This window comes from Apus apus, chromosome 5, assembly GCF_020740795.1.
Source record: "Apus apus isolate bApuApu2 chromosome 5, bApuApu2.pri.cur, whole genome shotgun sequence".
NCBI lineage: Eukaryota > Metazoa > Chordata > Aves > Apodiformes > Apodidae > Apus > Apus apus.
In genome coordinates this window covers 27,780,815-27,798,701 of record NC_067286.1, presented here as the reverse complement: position 1 = coordinate 27,798,701, position 17,887 = coordinate 27,780,815, and the positions used below count along the sequence as shown (strand labels likewise).

The window sequence follows — 17,887 nt, the reverse complement described above, 5'->3', positions numbered from 1 at the left end:
CTTCATATTTGCAATGCATCTGCTTAAAACTGTAGTTGCATATGAATGCATATGGCTATATAATTATTTCTAAAAATTAACTCAATGCCTCAGTTATTTAAAACTTTTTTTGTGTGTGTCCTCAAAATGCACTGGTTTTAATGTAATACAAGGTGAACCGATTCTTTTTTGTCTTCTAATAAAGCCTGCTTTGAAGTTTGCAATTATTCAATATAATTCCCAGAGATATTGTCTGCAATGAAATCTTGGTATTACCAGAAACAATTATTTCATTTGATCACAACACAACAGCTGTGCTGCTGGTAAAAGATTTATGTCATGCACTCAACAGTGGTTTCCCTCCTTCCATCATAATCCATTATGTACTGATCCAATTACTGCACAAAAAGCCTTTTTCTTATATCACGCTCTCCTCTTCTGTCTCACTCTGGGTTGGAGAAAAAAACATAGTGGATGGAATGCTTACTGTTTTTCAAATATTTCATGCAAAAATGCCATTTACACCCACAGCCACCACCTCCTTCTTTCTCCCTCCTTTTACATCAAGACAAGAGAGGGGTTAGGAAGAGAGAGAAAGAGAGAGCAAACTGAAGGATTTTTCAAGACATTTAAATTAGAGCTTTATTAAGTTATAATTTTTAGAATTAAGCACATATGCTAGATAACAGATTTCAAATTTGTCTTGGAGAATCCACAAAACAATAAAAAACTTGAATCTCACAGTGAATGTATGGAAGTGCCACAAACTCAGCTTAGAAAGGAAAGGTGTCTCAGTTACAGTTCTTCAGAAGTGTGACTACATTTGCACTTTCTTAAAACGGGGAGCAAACACAGTGACTTAAGTTGATGAAGGGTTGAACAATATGCTGCAACGTTTTGCTTCCAAAAATACTGTTGAATAACTTTTCTAAACTTTCTGAATTAACTTGTAACAAAAATAAATTATAAATAGAAATCAAACAAGCCCCTCCAAAACAAAAAAACTTAGTGTCAGACTGAAGATCCTGCCTATTAAAACAAACATATCTGTTTCTTCTTCTATTTTTTTTTCAGTTACACTCTGACAGGGAGGTAGGAAAATCATCTGCCTGTCTGCCCCTTTCCTCAACTACTTTTCTTAGCTGGGAGTTGTATAAAACTTGACTATTCTTGGAACTCAAATGTGATGGAACACAATTACAGTACTTTTAAAACAAACTAGAAACAGAAAAGTCTGTTTCTAGGGGTCATGTGCATTCATTCACATGCACTACCAGTAACTCCCATTTCTGCCTTAGAGCACTGAAGAAAACCTGATCTTCTCAATGAGTATCTTTATAAGCAAATATAGAAATAATGTGATCATGTGTTTGAATAGAAAGGAGTTCTTCTTAGTGCACATGTGCAATGGACAGACAGGCAATGAGAACCTGTGTCACTTGCTATATAAAGTCTAGAAATAACAAACCTTTAATTTAAGCACTGTCTTGCTTTTGAAAAAAGTCTTGTAAAACCCTCAATGGTTGAAATGACCAGTGGGAGTGCACCAAAAACAAATCACAGTTATTCTTTCACTTACATTAGGAAGCCAGTGCTGAACTATGGGGAGGTGGGGGGTGAGAAAGTCAAGAAATTAGGACCTGTTACTGATATTTGCAGTAAAATTTGTTTTCATACCCTTACTGCTTTCTCACTGTAAAACCATCCTGAACCTCTGTGCATTCCCATATTTCTTAGCTTAACCTCACAGACCATCATCTTTCCAATTGGCCATGTTTTTTGGTTGAGTGCTTTTTATGATTGCATTTTGGAGAGTCCAACAAGGGTCACAGCATTACTGAAAATCACAGTATTCAGAATTATACTGAAGGAATATTCAGACCTGCACAAAGCTACTGCACTATGCCAAACTAAAATGAAACCGCTGCCAAGTCAAGCCCAGAACTGTGAAATTCCTTGATTAATATGAATATAATTTGTTTCATTATTTTTAAAGCCTGAGGTAAAGATTCTAAAGTCTAAATTACCATTTCCCTTCTAAGCATTGTCCTCTCCATTTAAAGGATGCACTGAGGTACAAAAAACAAGCTTGAAATCTACAAGAGAAGTTTCTAGAAAAGCAAGTCAGAGATTTGCATTCCACTGATATCAGTGCAAGTTGAGCATATAAGTACTTTTCTGGATTTCACTGTCTCCACCATTCAAAACCATTACTCATGGGATATATTCCTCTTATCAAAAGGAACAGATTGCTACACTTCAGCTATCTATGGCAACTGCTGTGTGTAAATACCTGCTTCTACATCCTGTGGGTCAGCCTGCCCACTGCAGTTGTTGTGCATGCACAATAACCGGATGGTAGGATGGCCGGAGGGAAGCTGAGGACTGAAGTTATAGCAACCAGCAACAAGAATATTTAAAAGTCTGCATGTGTTCCTGTTGCTTTAAGAATATTCTTGTGCAGGATACTCTTCGGATTTTTATTAACTGCACTGGCATTAGATCACACCAAGATATTTTTTCTTTTCAGTTAAATTTAAATGGGGCATTTAGTTCAGCTTTGCAACTGTTTTAAACATTTTCCTTTGCTTGGTGGAGCTAGAACAGACTTGAAGAAAGGTATTTTAGGTTTTACAAAGTAAACTCTAAAGATTGAAACAGACTGCTACATGACAGACCAAAATTGAAATTTAAATTAGTTTAAATTTAGATGTTTGTTTGCAGGACAACTAGAAAGGACTCAAAGCACCTACATATTAACAATCGTATTCAACCAGCAGAATGAATCAGCAAGTTTGACTCTGCCTACAAGAATAAAAATTATAACCCTAATTATCATTACAATATCATTACCACACATCATTTTTACTGCAAAATGAAAATATGCCACGAATCTATTACATCTATTAAAGGATAATCTCAAAGTTACACAATGGCCAAAGAGTGATGGATTTCCAACATTGTCTTTGGAAAACAATCCTCAGCTACACACAGCTTCCTGAAGACATCTGTGGAGGAAAGGGAGGGGGGAAAAGGAAGAAGTGGTCACTTTTGCACAACATGTCTCCCTTTACTAAAGAAGGTTTTATATAGGTACCAAACTCACCTCCCAAAAAAACCCTCAATACAGGAATGCAAGGAGGCACAGAGAAACTGCTTCATTGTGTGCGCACAACAAAGCGGAGGTGCAGACGTTCCGCATTCCCCGTCTGCCAGACTGAACTGATTCTGCAGCAACCCAGCAGGGAGAAAAATGAGCAGTTTGTCTTAAAAATGGCAGGAAAAGGAACATCACCTGAAGTACTCATTTCTTACAGGTTTTGGTTTTTTTTTTTTTGGTTGGTTAGTTTTGGTTTTCTCTTTTGGGTTAGTTTTTTTAAAGAAAGCATAACTATCTCGACAGTGATGGTTTGGAAAACCATTCCCTCATATATAACCATGGAAAACGCATGTGAAAAATTGCGAAGTGAAGATCAGAAAAACCATGGATCACCTTTTTCTCTTAAATGCCTACAGTCTTTTAGAATTCCCTTTTGTTTCTCATTTGATGTTTTGTCCATCAAATGTTCTGTTCCTGTCCTGAGATAATATTTATGTTACCTGTTCTTTCTCTAGTCCCACACATTTTTTTTCTGACGTGTATCCCTAATGTCTGGCTCATCTCTCTGTACTCGATGTAGCACATTTCCTTCCCTTCTTCCTGAAGTGGCTGGTAGCTCTGGTCATTTAGCCAGCAAGTCTTATCTTAGGGTATTTCTTTATTCCTCTATTCTATTTATGCACCAACAAACCCACTTGGGGGGGGAGGGGTGGGGCAGTCTTTAAAAAGAGAAGGCAGGCTCTCCTTTGGAAATAATTGCATATTTGTACAAGCAAATTAAAACCTTGGCTTAATATCAATGTGAAGTATTCAGCTGCCCTGTGAGAAAATAAAAGCAACACTTCTTAAAAATAGTTTATATTTTTTACTCTGCTTGTGCCAGTTTTTTGAAGGGAAAAGCACTTCCAGTTTCAGTGTTATTAAAAAAAAAGGAGTAAACATACATGATCTGTCACATGGGCATTGCAGGTTTTACTAATTTGGTTCAGTTCCTCTTTAGAAGTTCTGCTCTCCCCAAATTAAAGTGAAAAAAATAGGGTTTTTTTCTTTCTTTTTTTTTACATTAAAACAAGGCAATCAAATTTATATTGAAATGAATGTATTAGGGAAAACAAAAGAGGTGGGCAACATGTATTCCCCTTTCGACAAATAGAATACAGGTGGAAGAGAAAGCACAGTTTTTATAAACAAAACAATAAATGTGAGCGTTTCATCCCAACATTTGGAAGTACTTACATATGTGTCACTTAAGCCTGTCACAAGTACCTGTGAAGTGTATTATCAAAATATATAGGGAATAAAATGCATTGTGTGGTCATCTTTGAAATGCAAGGGACCAGAACCTGAAATGATCAATGTTAACACCTGGAAAAAACTGAGAATTATTCAGAGAAGCAGATTTGTATTTTTAAAATGAAATTTTTACCTAAAACCTACAATTTTCAGCTGTCTCACTATTGTTTTATTGTCACAGAAACCTTAACAACTGAAGAAACTGTTAGAACTTCATTTTTACATGTCCATCCAGAGGACAACGACAGGACAGCTTACTAAACAACAGCATTCTACAAAAATGAAGGCAGATACTTTCATCTATTGTTCATCCTCAACCAATATATCAGTCATGTAGGATAGCAGTTGGCAGGACATCGTCAAGGAAAAAGTAATCCAAGGTCAGCTCATGAAAGAAAGCTTTTACTGGATGACAGCGTGACCAAATCTCCTTTGGCTGCTGATAGCATCGTTGCTATAAGGAAGCTTAGAAACTTCAAGCTCAGCACTAAAGTGATGATTCAAAACATGGAACTAGTACAATAAACCTCATTCATACAGCACAGAGGGGCAAATAAATGCACAAAAGCGTGGTATTCCAGCAGCCCTCTTCTCAAGGACATTTAAAGTACACATTCCTGGTTCTATAGTCAACAAGACAGGTAAAAAGCCCAAGAAATTTGCAAACAACTCCAGGCCTTTCAAAGTAACAGTCTGTCTTTAAACTTCCCTTCACTCATTAAAGGGGTCTGTCAAAGGCCCAAGAACCCAATGGTTACATGAAGCAGCACTGGACATCCTTTCAGCCAGCATCAGGCATGAGTAAGGAAACTATAGTCCGTTACTTAATTTTCTGTATATTGTATGATAACACAAGACTCACTATAGTGTCTGAAAGGCATACTCAGCCCCAGCAGCAAGCTGCACTGTCTAGATTACATTTTACATTCTTTTTCAATTGTGCTTTTATTTAATAATGACAAGAACACAAATAAAACCCACTTTGTAGCCCATATTTATATTTTCCATTCAGCAGTTCCAATAATTTTTCATACCAAGTAGAGATAAAGCTGACTTGGCAGACTATTTATTAACACTTCACCTGCTAAGCCATTTCAACTAGAAAGCCAACCATATTGTCAACAGTTCTAAGAAGCACCTTCTCAGTGTGTTATGAGAAAAACTCATGAAAGACATATAATCCAAATAAGCAAGTAGGATAATAAAAAGGGGGGTAAAACTACAAGACCCAAGAGTTCAACATTTAAAGATTTGTTATTTCTAATTGCTAAAATGGAAGTTTATCTAGTGCTGAGTACTTTAGAAGATAACTTTCTTTTCTGAACACTGAACACACACTTCCCAAGTTCCCAAAATCTCTTCCACAGTACTACAACAAGCAGGAAACGCAGCAAAATAAAATAATTTAAAAATGATCTATTGTTCTGGTAATTCCCAAATTTTATAGTTTTTCAAACAAAAGTAAAACAATCCTGTGCTTATCACTATCAGGAATACCTATTTCACAGGACTATCTCATTCTTCTGTGATATTTTCTGTGAAAAAACCCACAATTACACAAGTTGGATTTTCAGAAACAATTTTAACTGATAACAGACAAAAATGAAATAAGACACAATTCTGAAGAAAAAAGAGCAGCAAAAACTTATTTCAATGCTGATATATGTGATTCGATGCATGCAGAGAGAAATCTTTGATAGCTTTACACACATGATATTTATTTATTGATAGTAGATGCAATAGTTTCTTCTTTATTAACAAAAATTTGCAGTTATATCCTATTTTAATACTACATCCTTCAACTTTCTTAATCAAACTTTGGATCTTTAGACTAAGAGGTGACTCCATTAGCTGTATGAGATTTCTGATACTTAAGCAAGAAAAAGTGCTCAGAACAATACACTGTAATTAAAATTTACTACTGTTAAATATGTGATTACTTCACTGTTAACCCTTTCAGCAGCATTACCTTGATACTTCCTTTCACCTCAGGGCTTTCTGTCTCTAGAACCTGGTTCCCCTTCCCCTCCCCCAAAATTCGGATTGGTAGTGATCATTAGTTGTGATCATCTGAGGACTTTAGCTTAACAGAGTTGACAGATCTAAGAAAAGTGTGCATCAGTTGATGAACAAGGGATTTGCAGTTCTACTGTTCCTACTTAAGATAAAAAAATTGAGTAATGTAGTATCATAAAAAAAAAACAGGATAAAGATGGATGCAGAAAAGCAAATGAAATTTTATTTATCCTACATCTCTGCCTCTTCCTGTAGGTGTGAATATAAAGGATAAAACAGGATGGGAACTCAGCCAGGAAGAACAGCATCACTTACCATTTCCTGAGATGCATAGTTTGGATCTTCAGGATCAACTGACCAGTAGCAGTAATCAAAGCTGAAGACCACAGTCCTTTCTCTAGAGTCCCAAGTGCCATCAAGCCTACTGTCAACCTGACAACAGAAAGAAAAAAGATGGAAAGGCCATTCACTTCACTTTGAAGCTGAACAAAAAGTAAGCATTTAAAATCTAAAAAGAACTTTATCTAGGATCTGCATTGTGGAAAAGGAATGGCAAACGGTTTATCCTCTTTATATTTTCTTTGATGCTCAGAGTGGGGTGGAGATGTCCATGGCATACCCGCTGAAGAATTTTTTCTAAAGGGTCATTTTCTACAGCTAAGATCCTCCAGACTACATACAACAAACCTAATGTAGTGAACCTTCACAACATCTGTTAGCAGAAAAGATCTATAGCCCTTTTTATATTTTTCTGTAGTTTTTGTAGTTTCACCAAAAACTGCATCACAGAAATTATGCCCAAAGTGAGAAAACAAAACCAGTCTTCTTACTGCATTGTTGAAAACACAGGCCTTTTCCTCCATTTCCCCTTTGCTTTGTCATGGTTGCAAGCTAATGCTTCTGTCACTGGGACTGTGCACTACAAACCTAACCTTTACAAGTTAACAATAATGGCAGCAAAGCCTTTCCAGCATAATAGTCAGAAATTGTGACTAAAATTTTAAGGGAATCATATAAGTCTTTCTGTATAATCTTGCCCAAGTGATCTGTAATAAAAAAGATACACTTGCAAACTACACCTTGTTCTACTCATTCAAGGAGAGCAACGAGTCATCACATGACACACAGTTAACACCACCCACATGTAATTTAGACATAATCATGTATTGTAACCTTGACATTTGCCTTAACATAAGCAGAAAAAAAGGTTTGTTATAATTCAGTACCTAAACAAACTGCATCACTAATGGCCTCAGGAACAAGAGGTGACAGTGCAGTCTGCCACACTACTGGATAAAGAGCACTGTAAGCACTGAACTCTACTACCAAAAGTGAGGCTTACAGGGAAAATTAATTTACAGGCCCATCTGACAGGCTTGTTTTGTGGTGTTTTTTTTTAAATCAAGAAAGCAAAGTGAAAGAGGACAAAACCAATTTTGTTATCTTCGAGGTAAAGAGGCTTTGTATATTTTAAACTCTGCATGATTCTAAAAGTTGTCACATTGAGTTAAGCACAACCAAGGATTCCTTTCAGTAGAAGTACCATCCTAATGAGCCTATTGATCATCTTCAATAATGACATTTTAACCTTGTAGCAATTCAGAAATTTTTATGCAATTACCTTTTATTTTCTTAGGTTTTCTGCAGGCAGAAGACAGCCAGGAGTACTGCCTTCTGAACACAACAGGCAGAAATAAAAAATTTTAAAATACCCCTCTACCTCAGGAAAAGCAGCCCCTAGTCACAGGTGTGATCAGCCTTCTGGCGAGAAGGGTTTTGAACTACAAAGTGCACCTGCCCCCGCTACAACAATATGAACATTTGTATATAAACATTAATTTATACATGACCTTGGATTCATCAAAAGCTAAATTTAGTTTATGCACAAAGCAAACTCACTCCCTTTAAAATACTCACCAATTATGAAACCCCAAGGCAGAAAACATCCACAAGCCAGCCCTTGCATCTCCAAACAACCCTTCTCATCCTGCTACTCACAGTCTGCCTCATCACTGTGGTTTCCCCACTATCCCAAGGCAGCCCACAGTTCCTCTTTATACAAATAAAATTAAAAACCACTCTAGGTCTAAAAAGGCTCAGCTGGACCCAGTTAAGCAACCACATCACTGAGGCCCCTGTAAGCCAGGGAGGCTGCCCCAGTCGGGTGGTCAGGCTCCAAGGCCCAGATCCTCACAGCCCTCTTGAGGACAACCACCAAGAACAGACAGCATTGCACACAGAGAAAAAGGAATTGGGAAAAACTATTTGAGAAAGTAGTGAGTCTCAGACCCTGCAAATATAGCTTTTGAAATGGAGATATACAGAAAAGAAGCAATTTCACATCCATGAGACCTCTCATATCACTAGTATTTTTCCCTCTTCCTTATTTAAAAAAAACCAAACAAAAAACACTTGCAGTAAATAGAAAAATAAGTTTAATGGAAACTAGGTAAATAGTTCAAATCTTATACTTCAATTTTTGCCACTGTTTATCTTCAAAATCTAATAAATTCTCTCTTGAACCAACAACCCAGAATAAATATAAAGAAAAGGGAGGCAAGAAATACAAAATGCATCCATCTTCTAGGATCCCCACAGTAATCAGTTATCCCACATTTCATTGATTCGCCTTTCAAGCAGAAACATGTTTGACAACATAAAATGTGTTTGCTCCCATTCCATTCATTTAGTGAAGGACTGTGGCAGCTTCAAGTAGTTCAAGAGTCTAAACCAGAGAGTTGATTCCCATGCACAGCAGCTCAAGAGCTCTGAGATGAAGGCAGATACATTCACTTTATTCTTATAATTCTTGGTCTTTTACCAAGGCCTGAAGTGTATCCAAATACTTTTTGCTTTATTTCATGCAAGTCAGTTGCACTCTGAGTGCAAATAGGAGAGGAGGAGAGACACAGGGAAAGAAATTATCCAGATGTTAGTAACAGCAAGATAAGCTCAAGATCATAAACAATTTTACTAACAGCTTTGAATGATGGCATGCAGTCAGATTGCAGCAGCTTTAACAAATACAAAATACAGAAAATGGAGCTACATGTTATATTCCATGTGGAAAAAAAACCCAAACAAAACAACAACAAAACAACCAACAAAAAACACACAGACCCAAACTGAAACAAACCCTGGCACACACACTTTTGCTGCAATTACTCTAGAGCTGTTTAAACTTCTCCCTTAATATTTCTATTAGAATGACACAATAGCCAATTAAACATAGAAAAGCATGAGGATATCATCATCCTTATATGAGAAACAGAATACAACAAAAAGCATACCTTTATATTTCTGACTTTTGCCACTTTGCCATCAACTTCTACAATCACTCTTCCTCCTTCTGCACTCTCTCTGGAAACGGAACACGTTCAAAAATCAATTTAAAATATTAAGACACAGAAAAAAAGCATGTCAAATTTGTAAACTCCAGAAATTTGTGTTTACTGTAACAAACTGCAAATCAGGAAGAGCTATAAAACAGATAAGACACTGTGACAGGAAGCAGCATTTGCAGATCTGCAGCCAAATATCTCAATAGTAAAATAACAAAACAGGACTGTGGTCATTAAACAGTTCCAAAGTGATTGTCCTAAATACTTTGTCAGAATTTTATTTCAAACTAAGAGTTGTTGTTTTAAATTATGCTTACAAGGAAGTACAGTGGAGCATGGCTAGACTGGCTGTGCTTTGTGGAGAACAGACCCATGTCCCAAGCCTCTGAGTCACAAGCATTGTCAAGTCATACCATCTTATTTTTACCACATACTCCAAAGTGTTTGTTGTAGTCCCCAAAAAAGTGCTCATGGAAAAACAAAACTTATCCTGAAATGTAAATGGACAGGACTGTTCCATAAGAGCAAAGAACCACATTATTATATTTACTGTCTGCATAAAACTCCCAATGAACACAGCTATGACTGGCTACTACAGTCACCTCCTACTTCCAAAGGTGAATCATATTAAACAAGAATGAAAAAAGCATGTGGTCCAAGCAAAGAAAACGACAACATAAACCCAGCATAAACCTTATTTATGGGCTGACAGCATCATATCTACTTGAAGTTAAGGATGCTCTTATTTATTTGCTGATGACACCAAGCTCTGTGGTGTAGCTGACACCCTAGAGGGAAGGGACACTGTCCAGAGGGACCCTGGCAGGCTGGAGAGGTGGGCCAGTGCCAACCTCATGAAGTTCAACATGGGCAAGTGCAAGGTTCTGCACCTGGACTGGTACAACCCCAGGCACAAATACAGGCTGGGGGGAGAATGGCTGGAGAGCAGCCCTGAGGAGAAGGACTTGGGGGTGGTAGTTGATGAGAAGCTCAACATGAGCCCCCAGTGTGCGCTGGAGCCCAGAGAGCAACTGCATGCTGGGCAGCATCAAAAGAAGTGTGGCCAGCAGGGCCAGGGAGGTGATGCTGCCCCTCTACTCTGGTGAGACCACACCTGGAGTGCTGTGTACAGTTCTGGTGCCTTCAGACAAGAAAGATATAGACCTGTTGGAGAGGGTCCAGAGAAGGGCCACCGAGATAATCAAAGGACTGGAGCACCTCTGCTATGAAGACAGGCTGAGAGAGTTGGGGTTGTCCAGCCTGGAGAAGAGAAGGCTCCAAGGACACCTTATAGTGACTTTCCAGTACTTGAAAGGGGCTACAAAGATGTTAAACAGCACTGGTCCCAGTACTGACCCCTGAGGGACACCACTCATCACCTGCCTCCATTTGGACATTGAGCCATTGATCACAACTCTCTGGGTGAGGCCATCCAGCCAATCTCTTATCCACCAAGTGGTCCATCTGTCAAATCCATGACTTGTGTAATTTGGAGACCAGGATGTCATGTGGGAGAGTGTCAAACCCTTGCACAAATCCAGGTAGATGACATCAGTTGCTCTGCCACCACCCACCATCTCTGTAGCCTTGTTGCAGAAGGCCACCAGATGGGTCAGGCATGACTTGCCCTTAGTGAAGCTATGTTGGCTGTCACCCATCACCTCTTTATTTTCCATGTGCGTTAGCAGACTTTCCAGGAGGATCTGCTCCATGACCTTGCCAGGCACAGAGGTGAGACTGACCAGCCTGTAATTCCCTCGGTCTTCCTTTCCCCCCTTTTTAAAAAGGGGCTATGTTCCCTTTTTTCCAATCCATGGGAACCTCATCAGACCACCATGACCTCTCAAATATGATGGACAGAGGCTTAGCAACTTCATCTGCCAGCTCCCTCAGGACCTGTGGGTGAATCCCATCAGGTCCCATAGGTTTATGCACCTTCAGGTTCTTTAGATGGTCATGAACCTGCTCTACATCTACAGTGAGGGGTCTCCCAGTCCCTGCTTTCACCTTCTGTGGCCTTTGTGTTGAGGTTGGAGCACTTGTCAGAGAAGACTGAAGCAAAGAAGTCATTAAGGACCTCAGCCTTCTCAATACCCTGTGTTGCTACCTTGCCCATTTCCTTCAGGAGAGGGCCTACACTCTCCTGGGATGTCCTTTTCCCCCCAACATACCTAAAGAAGCTTTTCTTATTATTCTTAACATCCCTGGCAGGATTTAATTCTAGCAGGGATTTGGCTCTCCTCACCTGATCCCTAGCTGCTCAGACAACTTCTCTGTAATCCTTCTAGGAAATATAAAGACAGTAAAATACAAACAACACAAAATAAAATTACTGCCCCACCTTTTTACCACAGGGTAACATTCCCTCACTATGCAGACAAAAATGCTCTATGCAGCAGTCAAGTAGCTTTGTTCAAGGCTCACATGACAAGAAAGTCACCAGCAAACAGGGAATGAGCTAAAGTTTCCCCTTTCTCTGGGTGTGGATTCATGGCATACTTTATCTACCCTAACAGCAGGCTGTTGCTGCAATGGGCAATTTCTCTTCTCTGCTCCAACATCCCACATTCCTACTTCTTTTCTTGCATCTGACATAGCAATAATGCACCCATGCAATGACTCAGATCAGCTGTGATCAGAAAACAAACACTCCAAAATCAATAATCAAGGTGCCACAGGGCCAGTGAGCCCTTCCAGAGCACTGAGCACAGTGGTCGCAGGGTTGCTGAGCCAAAGCAAGAGAAAGGGCAGGAACATACAGTGGTGGGAATGGGGCCCCTCCCTTCTGAAGTAGCTCACTGCCAGAGTGCATCAACAAAACTGAACCTGCAGCCGTTCCCGGCTCTACCAACCATATGTTGAGCCTCCCTGTAAATACGTTTTTATTTCATCCTTTTAGGTACAAACCAGAGAATTTTGGGAAAGAAAGCAAGTGCAGTTTGATATATAAAGCACAGGAGGCAAAGCAGACTCACAACATCCTTAGGAATGTGTGCTCTGCTCCACAGGTGTGAAAGCTGTATTCCTTGTCCCAGTAAAATCAATTCCCAAGTACACTTTACACATTTGACTTCTGCTGCTCAGCAGTAACAGTGACCTTGACATTTAGTTTTCCCATCCTCTCTTCTTCCTCACTTCTTGAAAAATTCATGCTATGCTTGGGATGTGTCCATCCTTCTAAATTACTTTGTACAGATAACTAATTTTCACACAAAGACAGAGCTGCAGAAAGAACAGTTAATGGTTCATGTTCCAGGAAAGACATGGCTCTTCCCAGGCACAGAAAGTTTTAAAGAAACACAGACTCAGCAGCAGAACAGTAATACAAGTAGAGAGTGCAGTGACACAAGTACAAAATACAGCAGCAGGGCTGTAACAGTAAGGCTATAAGGGTGAGAGAAACCTGACAAAGCTAAGCTGCTGTGGCAGTCAAAAAAATCACAGGCAGCCCAAAGGAAAATCTCCTCATAACATGTCATTCCTATGACAAATCCTTTCTGCAGCCGAATTGTAAAGCTAATGCAACCCCAGAGAGACAACTGCCACTCTGCAAGACATGGAGGAAGGAACCAGAGGAAAAGAATCACAGGAGATTCAAGACCAAGCCCCCCACCCCCGGCACATTCCTGCAGCTTGAGGAACCTCATTGCAATGAGTTCAGACACCAAGTACAGAAGTGCAAGTAAGTATACAGAGCTGGAGGAAGCAGTGGGTGGAGAGAGGGGACAGTTGTTTATTTTAGACTTCACAAAATTTGTGCCATTTCTCCACCCTCTCAAATAACAGCCACTTGGAGAACAAAGGAGCTGACTTTCACATGCAAGTAAGAAAAAATATTGGAGTCATCAGAAGCAGTCACGTCATACAACAAAACAACTTCTACAAACACAGACCACCAAATGCTCACCAAAGTAATCAAACATACTAAAGCCAGTATATACAACTCAAGTACATGAGAAATCTTAAATTATTTTAAAAACAATTGGATATATATTTATTCATACAAACTTTGAAAATACCCTTGCAATGTAATCGTTGCAAGTATTTATACTTTTCTACCAATTTCCATCACCCAAATTAACTCTAAACCCAAACTCAACCTGTATTGAGACAGAGCACCTCAAAAGCAGTATGGCAACAATACCAACCTCAACCCTCTCAGAGAGATTTTTGCTTATTTGGCGAATTGTGTCAGTTCTGGTTTTTGGAACAATTCAATTTAATCTTCTTTCTAGATGTTTCTAGAAAAAGAAGTTGCCTTCTGTGGCCTACTGATGGCCATGGCCATCAGTGGCCTACAGATGGACATTTTCACACTCCACTTACAAACACAACCAAAAGCACACCCATAGCAAGCTCACCAGGACGCATGTCAGTGGCTACTGCTACTGTCTCTGGAAGTCAGTCACTTCCAAGGATGTGACTCATAGCCATGATAGCCTATAAATAAGGTACAACATTTACCAAATTACCTTCATTTGCTCCTGGGACACTTTGTGCCATCAAATGGCACTCCTATCCAGTCACCAAGCCAGCAGCAGCTATATAATCCTGAGGCAAATTAAGGTTGAATGGTTCAGGGAGTATTAAGATTTGTATTTTCCTTCCCATTAACAGTGCATTGTAAAGCGCTTCTACCACTTGTTTACTGGTGCCCTTGACAGAGAAGCTGAGATCTTTAAGAAACTCAGTCTTTGTGCCTCCTGAGTGACTGACCTTGGCCACAGAAACAAAGAAAGAAACAATGCACGGTGTATTTTCTAAGTTACAGTAGCCTTCAGAGAACACTGCCCCAGACAAAATGGATTGAGGACACGTGTCAAGACACTGAGGGTGCATTGAGAAGATCACTAAGACTCCACGCTGGTCCATCAGAACTTGCAGAGCTGAATATCAAAGCCTTCAGCCATTAAAGCTTCAGCACTCTGCTGGCAAGTTAAGGTACCTACTCTCACAGCTTTCCCCACCACAGCACCCCTCCACTACATCAGGGTAATCTGTATCCTTATCTGCTGTAAACTGTGGAAGTCTAGAGCTTTTAAGAGTACGAATATCCTCACTTTGGCTAAAGCAGACTTTTTAAAAAAGTATGTATGAATGATCAGTAAATTTACCTAAAGTTTGTTTTCAATGTTTTTCATTATTCAGTACTACCCAAAACTATTTTGGATATTTCTCTTTAAGTCATAATTGTTCTACCCTGTCTTGCAAAAGAGAAGTGCACACCCAGTCAGCAATCCTACCAAATTCAGAACAGATGTTTATAAATAATTTAAAAACCTATATTGAAGCCAAGTACACAGAGTTCAACAAGACAGCATGCTGCTATACTAGGCACGCTGCTCAAGTTATCTTTCAAGGCTGCTTCTAAGTTCATAGAGCTTTCATTGGTCTGATAATGGCTAACACAATCTGACAGTAAAAAAATCACCATTCCTAGAGACCATCATCATCCTCGTGTAGTTTCTGTCTATTCTTCCTTGCAAATACTATATAGCAACAAAAATGGGAATATTTGGTGCAGATAAACACGAAGTATTGTCAGTGCTCTTTTCAGATACAGGCCTGCTCAAACAGTTAAAGTCTTCTTAATCTTACCAGACTTTGGACAAATATATTCATGAACTAGGAGATGAAGCATAGGCTGGCCTTCTCTAGTCACCATAAGCTCTGTAATCTTGCCCATGAAAATGGCACAGAACAAGAAGAGTGTTCTTTTCTGCACCATCTCTTAAGTTTTGTTCTGCTAGAAGAAGAGTGTCAGTCCAAGACAATCCAAGTCAGAAATACTCCTGATGATCCATCAGTGCTTTGAATAGCTGTGAAACAGTGATACCTTCTCTTTCATACAGAGGCACTGAGGGGAGAAGCAGAGAGGAAGAAGTCTTTTCATCTGTCATACCACCAGCATTTAAGGAAGCATGAAATAAGGAGGATTTAAAATAAAGCTAGTCCAGTTTCATCCACCCTTAACCTTCCAGCTGCTTACTGAGTAATTCAATAGTATAATTAATGAACTTTTGCATCAAAGAAATTATGTGCAAATGCCATGTTTCCCATGCAAACCAGAATTTGGATACAGTGGTCAGTTTTTGTTTTACCAGGCCAAAACTTCAATTTGTGATCAAAGTTAAATAAATGACTGTGACACTGAATGCTGCCATGCACTGTCTCATCTCTCTTGCTTATGTACCTTTTTCATTGTATCAAAAGCAGCAACTACAGTAAACCTTTACATTCTAAGAAGAGAGGTACAAAACACCATTCTTTCATTTAAAATCTACGCTACAGACAGGAAGATGGGAGGAAAATTTTGGAAGTGTACTGCTTTTTAAAGTTCACATAAAGCATTGGACTAAAGAAAAGTAAACTGGGGAGACACGACCCAAACCTCACATATATTCTTTGTGCACAGTGCTGGTGTCTCACGATGTACTGCACAAATGTTCCACAAGACTAGCATCCAACCTCTCTGCCATTGCTCAGGGGAGGTGTGCAGGGGTCTCTGCATGCAGTGATGCCACCTTACATCTCTACAACTTCTCTCAGAGTATGTAGTCTTGGTCTTAAAGAAGGAAACTGTCCAGCACACCATGGCCCTGACCAGGTTATTTAATGACATTGTGTCCCATTTTTGCCTATTGCGTACAAAAAACTCTGATCCCTGCTCCAAAACATTGTGACATTCATAAAGTATTTGTGGAACTTGGGAGGAAAAGTGTTCTATGAAAATGTAAAATACTAGTTAGAAGGCTTCCAAAAGCTGGTTTTACTGTTGTTGTTTCAGGACATTGTTGTAGCTGCTTTTTCACAGACAACATGGGAAGTGAAAGAAGAGGAGACAGTCAGCCTCATACTCTGGGAAGTAAACTGTCAGTAGTAGCACCTTGTGCTTCTGACTTAAATGGGTACAGGCTCGGTATTGTCACATAAAATGGGCAGAAACACCATCTTTTGTGGAACAGGCAATGGTGGCCACTCAGGTTGTGCAGTGCCCTGCCCTTTTGAAGAGCTAGAGAGTCTGCCCTTTACCAAAGTTAGAAAGCTTGCTTCAGGTGCAAGAAGAATAAATCTAGGAAAGGTTGCTGATTCAGTACCCATATAAACACACAGATATGACTTTCAAAAACCACCTGCTAGTGCCAAATACAGATACTACGAGAAAAGAGCAGCTACCTCAATTACAGTTTACATGAAAACACAAAATAATAGACTAGGAAAAACAAAATAACTAATTTGAGATAGAGGAAAAGATATCAAGATAATAACAAGCTGGGTTACAAAAACAGGATGCACAAACATTAAAATGTGTCTGTTTTGGAGACAGACCTCCTCTCTATAAACACAGAATCAGACTCTCAACTTTTATTTTAAAAATCTTAGCTCTTCTGTGGAAAAAAACCCAGAAAAATGCTGTAATCATGAGCAATGAATAACCAATGCAGACTCTACAGATTTTCAGACAGCTTTTTCCCACCATAAGGTACCAACCTCAAAACCCACAGCTTTTGAGACAGAATTCATCTACCACCACCTGAAAAAAGGGCCTCTCATGTATCAGGAAGACAACACTCACTCAGCTCTAACAGTAGATAAAAGTCAATGAAAGTAGATAAGTCTGTCATTTGTCTAGGTGTGAGAGGACAGCAGCACCAAGGTAGTAAGAAATATATATACTAAAATACACTATTGAGAAGGCTAAGGAAACCAGGTCAGGGTATGAGAAAGACACTTTGCTATACTGTGTTCAGTGGCCTGCCTTAGTCTAGAACCTGGAATAGCATGAGAATTACCTAACAGTCCTAAGCAAGCTAAAAGGTGTTTTCTACTCTTGCCTGTTACCTGTTGTTTTCCTATGTGTATCTTTTCTTTTAACAGACACATTCTGGTCCCTTTGAAAGAGAACTTTGTCATTTTCTTCAAAGGAAGCAGTATTTTGTCTTGTATGTGAAAACTACATACATGTGGAACATATGGCGAAAACCTATAAAACAAAATTATACCACATCTGTTTTCCAGAGAATTTGACTGTGATATTTATTGTGCTAATGTAATATATATACAGATTTCTAAGTTACTTCCATTTATATCCAGTAAAGCACTTAATAGAGATTATCATAATATTCCACTAACAGAGAGCTAATCTATCCAACACACA

General features: G+C 39.1%; 1 protein-coding gene across 3 annotated transcripts in view; it reads right to left on the bottom strand.

Annotated features, from left to right (window-relative positions):
* STARD9 (StAR related lipid transfer domain containing 9) overlaps window positions 1-17,887 on the bottom strand; it is a 99,236-nt gene that overhangs the window by 75,728 nt on the left and 5,621 nt on the right. For all 3 annotated transcript variants that reach the window (XM_051621032.1, XM_051621034.1, XM_051621033.1), the window contains exons 2-3: window positions 9,679-9,748; window positions 6,704-6,820 (exon numbers count right to left, since the gene is read on the bottom strand). In XM_051621032.1, coding sequence (XP_051476992.1) covers window positions 6,704-6,820; window positions 9,679-9,748 — 187 coding nt within the window. The remainder of the gene's footprint in view (window positions 1-6,703; window positions 6,821-9,678; window positions 9,749-17,887) is intronic.